Source organism: Austrofundulus limnaeus, unplaced genomic scaffold (genome assembly GCF_001266775.1).
Source record: "Austrofundulus limnaeus strain Quisiro unplaced genomic scaffold, Austrofundulus_limnaeus-1.0 Scaffold38, whole genome shotgun sequence".
Taxonomy (NCBI): Eukaryota; Metazoa; Chordata; class Actinopteri; order Cyprinodontiformes; family Rivulidae; genus Austrofundulus; species Austrofundulus limnaeus.
In genome coordinates, this window is record NW_013952440.1 from 82,440 (window position 1) to 91,409 (window position 8,970).

Consider the following 8,970-nt stretch of genomic DNA (forward strand, 5'->3'; position numbering starts at 1 on the left):
TACAAATACAAAGTAAGAAAATATGTCAGGGGATAGGCTTCTACAATAAATACATTTAGCACAAAAAAACTTTACGAAAAAATAAATACATTAATTGGCCTACAGCCTTCATTTTTGTTTAGAGCCTTTTTTCTGTGTTTGTTTGTTTGTTTGTTTGTTTTGCTCTTAGAGACAGTAGATAAACAAAGTTTGATTTCCTTTACCAAAACTGGAAGAAAAAAAATGAATTTGATGAAAATTTGCATTTGAGAGAATGAGTTTTTCCAAATAATATAATTAGATTAATTGACAGTTTTCTTTTTATTCTTTCTATGAAGACTAACAATCTCAAATATGCTAATATAGAAAATGTGGTATAATATTACAAATGATAAATAATATCCTTGTGCTATGACAATTGAAAAATAACCGACTGATTGTTTTTGCGGCTCTTTTCCTAATTTAAACAGAATGAATTTTATGAAAGCCTACACAACCATCCTCCACACCAGTAGGTGGTGGTGGTGCGCACCACAAACTGTTTGACAACCTGCGTTAGTATTTTGGCGAGTTCGCCCAGTCGTTCACAAGTCGTCTTTTAGCAAATTACCAGTACAGTGAAGAAACTACATTTCTTTTGTTTTAGTAGCTTTTCGTGTCGCCGGTGGCCAGTCATAGAGGAAACGCGAATCTGCTTTCTAGCCGCTAACAACAACTAGGCTAGCTTCTTTACGCTAGCTCCTTTTTGTGCAACTCGAGGTATGTCTTTCTACTAGGATGTACTCTAAATCGCTGCTTTGTAGTTTTTACGCGTAATAAATCATCAAGATGGTAGTCTTCATTTTATGACATAATTTAGACGTACGTGATCGTCTACAAGCTAAAGTCGAGTTAGCAGTTGTAAGCGACTAGCATTAGCTTGGCTAAATCGCGGGCCAAAGGAAACAACATCGCACATCAAATGTTTATTTTATGTTGATTCCGATTATTTTTTGTTAATATATTTATTAGGATAGCTTTAATTCGTGCAACTTGAATGTGTGTTTTTGTTATTAAAAAACGCAGTCTCGTTATTGTTGCGATTTATTAATTTATTTTGCAAAATCTTCCTGACCTTTTTTTTTATCGTAAAGTATATTTTACTTTTTAAATTAACTATGATTTGRTCTAAAGTGTGCTGTGGTGGTCTTTTGTAATATGCTGTTTTTTCCACACACACAAAAAGTATGTTTTTCCCACTCTTTCTGTGATTATTACAGGTGTAAAATTAACAACCAACAGCTTATCGTAGAACTCATCACAGTCTTGTTTATAGAACAAGAAACAGGATTACCAAGTTGAATTTTTTCCTTCAAGCATCTATGTTAGATCAGAGCATATTCATTGTAAAAAAAAAAAAAAAAAAACTCAAACAGTTAATCTGACATTGCTGATTTAATGTTGACTCAGGACTGCATTGTTTGGTTTCAGCACCTGGACTAATGCTCTGCTTCAAGCATCTGGACTAAACTGTGACAGAGTGTCCAGCTTTTCTACTTGTGAGGAGACTCTGTTGCGAACATGTCGAGACGAAGCAGGAACAATTATGTGTGGCACTGGCAATACAGTTGGGATGGGATTCGACAGGACACCGATGTCCGGGCCTTCGTGTTACCCTCTGAAGCCGAAGAGTGTGACCGAATGGTACGTATACAACTCACAGAAAGTTGTGAAGGGTCAAGGTTTTTTTTTTTCCACACGGGACAACAATTTTAAAAGAATATTTAATTTTGTTTTCCTGGATTTTGACACCCACAGTACAGTGATTCGGATTCAGAGGCAGACATTTCTGGAGTGATGATTTCTAAGGTCCCCAGTGCAATCCCTGTTACCGGAGAGTCGTACTGCAGCTGTGATTCCCAGGCCGAGACCAGTTACAACCCTCGTATTCGTGGATTTCGCCAAATCAAAGACTGCCACTGCGGAGAGGACGACCAAGGTAAAACAGGAAGCAACCATGTCATAATTCACCATTTTGTTTTTCTACACTGTCTGATGTCACAAAAATATAAAAATTCACAAGTGTTTGCTAATTTGTTTCCAGTTGAAGTTCACGGTGTTTCATTTTTAACATCCAWATTAAATGGACGACCTCTGATCATGTTTCAGATTTTGACTGGGTTTGGGACACGAGCGGACGATCAACAGCAACGTTGCTCAGCTGCGACAACCGCAAAGTGAGTTTCCACTCTGACTATAGCTGTGGTACAGCAGCRGTCCGCGGCTCCAGGGAGCTGGTTGAAGGGCAGCACTTCTGGGAAATTAAGATGACGTCTCCAGTGTACGGAACAGATATGGTAAACCTCCGCTTTTGAGCTTCGCTGTCATCCTCTGCTATGAGCCACAGGCTTCTGTGACTAAATGTTTATTTCGGAAACAGATGGTTGGAGTTGGAACATCTGATGTGAATCTAGACAAATACAGGCACACGTTCTGCAGCTTGTTGGGGAAAGATGCAGACAGCTGGGGCCTCTCTTACACTGGTAAGATCAATACTAATGTAACACAGTAGTTGCTTGATACAGCTGTGGTTACAAATGGTGATGCTCTTTTTGCAGGCTTGTTGCATCATAAAGGGAAGAAGATGAACTTTTCTTCTTGTTTTGGACAAGGGTCCATCATTGGAGTTCATCTGGATACGTGGCACGGCACTCTGACTTTCTTCAAAAATCGCAAGTGTTTAGGTTGGTACAGAATCTGCTACTGATTAAAGCTCATTCTAAATAGGGCTGCACAATATTAGGAAAACCTAAGATGTGCGAAAACAGTGCTTAATATTGCGATGACTATATGACTTGCGATAAATGAACAAATACTTAAATATGTAGTGTTGGAGTCTTTCTGCTCTGGGATCAGAACAAAAAACAACAAAAACTAATCATTTCTATTCCGGCATGAATTATTTTAAAATATGAAGAGATCCATCCAACTGGCCAAATACACGAAGAGCTCCATTTGGTTCATGAAATACTTCAAGCTTTTGGGTGACAAAACACAAAAATGCAAACTTTTGAGCCAACTATTTATTGCAATTTATGCAGGTTTTTTTGCGATATGCATTTTGCACAGGCTGTTGACGATAAATCTGATATATTGTGCAGCCCTTTATATGTGGACTTCAAGGCTCCTTTTACTTTCTTGAGATACTTAAGGGTTTTAAATAAAAACACTGAAACTTTGTGTAATTTATATTAAAAACTTAATAGAGCAGAGGTATGGGAGTGAGCCAAATTACATGCAATTATTTACATGCAAAGCTTTCTGGGTAAATGATGACATCAACTAGGTTATTGGCACGAGGCTGCTAGCGAGCTATATCCACCCTGAAGGTTAATCTTGGACAATATCTGACGATTGACTCTTTTAAATGAAACCAGAGAGCGTTGACAGAGAGGAGAAGGTAGAAATGACTCAGCCTGTAACTGAAAATATGGATGGAGGACCTCAGTTTGGCTTGTTTGTCACGCTAGCACCGAGCTAATACATATAAGGCAATATAGCGTATATATCTTTTGGCAATATAAGGCAATATAAGCAATATAGCCTGTTAGCCCAAAGGCTAACAGGCTAAGCTGAGGTTCTTCTTCCATGAAGCAGCTCTGTTGTCCTCCATCCATATTTTCAGTTACAGGCTGAGTCATTTCTACGTTCTCCTCTCTGTCAACGCTCTGTGGTTTCATTTAAAAGAGTCGATCGTCAGATATTGTCCAAGATTAACCTTCAGGGTGGATATAGCTCACTAGCAGCCTCGCACCAAGGACCTATCCATGTCATCATTTACCCAGAATGCTTTGTGTGTAAATAAAATGGCCCCGTCCGTGTTAAAATATATTTWAAAAAAATTACTAAACTAAACATCCTACAGTATTTTTACAGTCTTTATTTTACAGTTAAAATAAATGTTTATCAAATAAAGTTTAATGTTACAACTAATCGTGGATCCCTTTAATTTAAAGTTTTTTTTTCTTACTCCAATCATACAGTGTGTGCAGTTTTCTGATCCCGTTGTCGAAACAATTTCTGCATCAAWCTGAGTGTGTTTATCCTCCTCCATCCAGGTGTCGCAGCCACGGAGCTACACCATAGGAGGTTTTATCCGATGGCGTGCTCCACGGCCGCCAAAAGCAGCATGAAGGTCATCAGGTCGTGCTCGGCCCCCACCTCGCTGCTGTACCTCTGCTGCGCCCGCCTTCGCCGCCTGGTRCCGGACTGCATAGACACGCTCGACGCGTTGCCTCTGCCGCCGGGTCTGCGCCAGTTGCTGCAAAACAAACTGGGCTGGGTGCTCAGCCTGAACGGAGGCACCGCGGAAGAGAGCCCGGACAGGCCCGAGCCGTCCCTCCACCTACCCGCAACCCCCTTGGCCGGATCGTCTCACTCCGAGAGCGACTCGGAGGGGTGTACGTCTGACCCCGAGGCCTGTCAGAGGAAACGGTGCCGCTGGACGTGACCGCTCCGCTCAGAGCCTCGTGTCTGTCCAAGCACTCCCATCGTGGCTTCCAGTTTTGCAGGTCCTGCCAGCTTCGGCTGTGGATGAAAACATCTGGAGCTGATGGAGYAGAGGCAGCTGCTGCCACATCCTTGCCAGGACCTTATCCTCACACATCTTTATATTTAGCACACGTCACTGTCTGAACCTTTTCCTTCACAAGTGAAGCGTTTCAGTAACCATCTTAGATTGTTACCGTTGATGTGTGGGAGGAATGCAGGAATGTTAACATGCAGTGGAACACTGGCGTTAAGAAAGGCCAAAATCTGGTGGTCGTGATGGTATATTTGAAAAACGAGGGATTTAAAAAAAGAAAAATAAACTTTTATGTCCTGTATGCAAAAATAAGTGGTGATTTTAACCTAAATGTTATCAATATATTACCAAAGTAGTGTTACTTGTTTTACTGACTTTTGTTAGTTATCAGTGAGAATCTGTTTTTTTTTTGTAAATGTTGATAAGATATGGATTTATAAAAACAGTCACCTAAATGTTACAACCCAGTAATAAAAACCAGAATGCACTTTGTATCGTTTTGTCTTCTGCTGACAAGAAATGTTTCTTATTGTCTGTTATAAAACAAACAAAAAAATATTAATAATCTGTAAGTAAAACCTCTGATTGCTTCAAATCTAATGTTTTTGTTTTTTCTAGTGGTTTATTTTAATTTTGACAAAAGCATTTCACTTTCAAGCAACTATTCATTGCTCTTAATGTTCTTTTTTGTTTTCTTTAATAAAAAGYGATTTTCTATGCCAAGACTTTTAATGCTAACCTTTTATTTTTTGTGTGTACTTATGTTCATTCAAACATGTTTTAACAAAATTTTACATACATTTTTAACAGATTCTTTGCATTATGCTTTTATTCTGAAACTTTTTATATAGGTTGCAAACAGAAAATAAGTTGCATGTTGGTGAAACAGTTCTGTGGTCCCAATCCACTCCTCATGCAGTTTGTATTTGAGCTGTTTTTATTTTTCCTTTCTTTAAACTATGGCTGTACAGTTGCAGGGGAGAAAGAAAAAAAATCTGAACATTTTGGTATTTTCAGGACTTGTAAATAAATCTCATGATTAAATTCACCTTTTTCTATGTTGTTTTTAAATATATAAAGTTTGAAAGAGGTCTGTTCTTGAGGTTGTGTTCAACTTAAGGTAAATTCTGGGTCATTTTAGATCAAAAAGCAACATTTCAATTACATACATTAAAATGTCACTAATACGTTTGTGAGAAATCATGTTCCATTATATACTATACAACAGACTAGAACTGATCAGCAACTTGTCTTGAAGAGAATCCTAATGGATTTACATGGATCATGCTGTAAGGTTGGAAGTTGATTGAAGTGACCAACAAGCTAGATAATCCAGGAAAACTATTGTAACTGTTCTATTAACAAAAACAAACCTAAATCTCAGTTTTGGTCAAAGCTTGAAAGAGCTGCAGGTTGCAGACCCCTGTTGTCCAAATTAAAGGTTTATTAATAAAAGGTCCAACAGCTTTATGTTTGCACCAAACAATAAGGATGAAACAGGCRTGAGGAGGTTTTGGAGGAGGTTGAGTTTTATTTGGAAATCTGACAGGCATGGCTGAACAGTGAGCTCTCACTTTAAACAACAAAAATACAACCAAATAAAATAAAAATAAAGACAGCAGCACTACAGGTAAACAATACTAGTGTCTGAGAATGTCATATCAAACATGAATCCACTTACACACATACTGCACTCAAATATCTCACACACACACACACACACACACACACACACACACACACACACACACACACACACACACACACACACACACACACACACACACACACACACACACACACACACACACACACACACACACACTGTGTGAACTCCATGTGAACATCCTCCAGTAATATTCACACGATATCCAGAGGAATTCTGAGCACTTAGAACAATAACCCACAGTGCAAATAATCTAACTATACACAGATAATTTATATATTTTATGTATATAGGGTATTCCATTTAGACAGTTTCAAAATCTTCATAACTTTCCATAAATAGTGAAAAAAAAGCTCAAAAATGGTCCCAGAAAAGAACATGAAAAAATAAAATACTAGTGTGCACAAGTTTTCAGCAGTCTCAAAACAAAGAATGACGATTAAAAACCACCAACTTAAGACAAGAACCCAAAGGAAGGGGGGTAACCGTTGATACTCACTCACATCACAGACTGGTTACTACATTTACTGAGGGTGGGAGGACTCTGGATCACTGTACAGTTTTAAGATTAGACGATATATCAGGCAGACTGTCCACACATCATCTCACAACAAACAGTACATGTTCATGCCCGTTCTGCACGCACAAGACCTGACACAACCGCATGGCTTCAAACAATATGAAATGGATCACATCTACTGAGAACGAAGCTGTCAGAAAGGCGACCGCCAACATTATTTCTGCTGCCATCCCATCCTGTCAGATCCACAGGGTGTCATGGAAGAAGGTGAAGGTCTCCTGTTTGTTCTTGCCGCTCGGATGTGGAATGAATGAGACGGGCGATGGATGGAGACACTTATTTTGTGGACAGGATGAGGGCCACGATGAGGCCGTAGAGACCCAGCACCTCAGCGAAGATCAGGATCAGGATCATGCCCACGAAGAGCCGAGGCTGCTGAGCGGTGCCCCGCACTCCGGCGTCGCCCACGATGCCGATGGCAAATCCGGCCGCCAGACCGCTCAGCCCCACGCTCAGACCGGCCCCGAGATGCAGGAAGCTCCTGATGGAGAGAGTGCAGACGTCAAAGTTTAGAGTAGAAATAAAGTTGCAGAAACACAATTCCACTGTTTGTAGCAACACAATCAGCAGCATTAGTGCCACGCAGTCATCTGTTGGTCAGATTTAATTTTACTCAATGTTGGCTTCAGATGGTATAAATTATTGTCCACAAATCTAAAACTTAGACAAGTATCTCAATGGGCTGTGACCACAGAGACTTGTTGGTGGCAGCTGTACACACAAAAATAGGCTATGACTTAAAAAAAAACTGCCATGTAAGATGTGGCTGCATGACTCACTGGTCAAAAACATTAGTAAAACTATTTGCCTATGCTTTTTGCAATTCTGAGTCAGAAACTACTCTCAAACTGCCAAAATAAAAAACAAAAATACTGGCTTTAAAGAGAAGATTTACTATCTTTTTTTAATTTATTTTTGTTTGTTTTTTTTTTTCAGTAGAACTACAGCTATTCTTACTGGGGTCCAAAAGAGTTATTATTCTTTCTATATTCTGTAAAGATATACCCACAAGGTTGTAGAAATCACCTCTAAGCAGTCAGTTTTTCATATGCAGAAGTGTTTTTGAGAGTTGACGTATATGTTCTGCTGTAGTTGAGTTTATTATCTGTTACTTTGATATATAAAAGGAGCGTATAGTCAAATCTATGACAAGAAGGTGTCCTTGTCCAGTTGCTGCAAAACAAGTTAAAAATGATCGACCTAACTTTTAGTTGTTCATTACAGCAAAACAAGTAAGAGAACGTTGGGCCTCATGCAAGAACATGTTTGTATTCTTATCCTAAATTTCTCTTATTGTTGTTCGTACAAAGGGTTCGTACGAACATGTCACGTCAGATTCAACAAACTCTTCTAGCTTCAGGAAGTGTTTAAATGAGCTGCATAACCTGGTGAATGTGCATCAGGTGCTCGCACACGAGGAGAGGAGATTAGCATTATTACCACCCCAAAAACACCACATAAGGTAACTTGCCCCATATACCAGGAAGTGTCCATTCATAAATTACATTGCAAAGTAAAAAGAAGAACTTCACAAGTTTGGATATTGAAGTCCTGCTCTCAGAGATCCAGAAAACAAAATCTGTCATTTTTAGCTGTGGAGCCACTAAAGCCGAGGAATGAAGTGACGCATCCACCACAACCGTCTCCCCCACCTCGCCGTCACAAGTGGTATCAGACGCGGTTCTGAAAAGACGCATTTTAAAATGTCTCCAAACTTCAATTAACACATAATTTAAAGTTGGTTTGTAGTTTGAGATCTTCATTTTAATATTGTAGTGTTATAAATTTAACCAATTTATGTCGTCAGTCTACATTATTACATTTAAAATTACAACTCTAATTCAAACAGAATAGCCTATTGTCAACATAATTATGGAGTGTGATTTATTTTCAACTCAAAATATCTTCAAACTAATGAAATATAAAGTTATTAGTAAAAAAATCTGATAACATCAAACTGACTGCACATAAAATATGTGACATGTCTGGACCACTTATGAATTTTGTTTGTATCTAAAAAAATCTTACAATATGACAAAATTGGTGAATGCTATAAGTTCTCCTAAATCACCCATACACACAACTTAAGAACAAATCTGTTCATACAAACAATTCTTGCACGAGGCTCAATGTTTTTAATTTTAAGAACACTTAGAGGAGATGGATGAGATTGTACAATTT

At 38.7% G+C, this 8,970-nt stretch overlaps 2 protein-coding genes across 2 annotated transcripts in view; one reads left to right on the top strand and one right to left on the bottom strand.

The window, feature by feature from the left end:
* The first annotated feature begins 501 nt into the window (after nt 1-501).
* Nucleotides 502-5,591, top strand: spsb3a (splA/ryanodine receptor domain and SOCS box containing 3a). The gene is made up of 7 exons (XM_014006870.1): nt 502-738; nt 1,450-1,662; nt 1,777-1,957; nt 2,128-2,315; nt 2,399-2,501; nt 2,577-2,702; nt 4,077-5,591. The coding sequence occupies exons 2-7, from the start codon at nt 1,540-1,542 to the stop codon at nt 4,466-4,468; spliced, it is 1,113 nt and encodes a 370-aa protein (XP_013862324.1). The 5' UTR covers nt 502-738; nt 1,450-1,539; the 3' UTR covers nt 4,469-5,591.
* Nucleotides 5,592-6,050: 459 nt separating this feature from the next.
* The window catches only part of atp6v0ca (ATPase H+ transporting V0 subunit ca), an 8,477-nt gene continuing 5,557 nt past the window's right edge, over nt 6,051-8,970 (bottom strand). Inside the window, exon 3 of the mRNA XM_014006871.1 lies at nt 6,051-7,270. Coding sequence (XP_013862325.1) covers nt 7,066-7,270 — 205 coding nt within the window. The 3' untranslated portion in view covers nt 6,051-7,065. The remainder of the gene's footprint in view (nt 7,271-8,970) is intronic.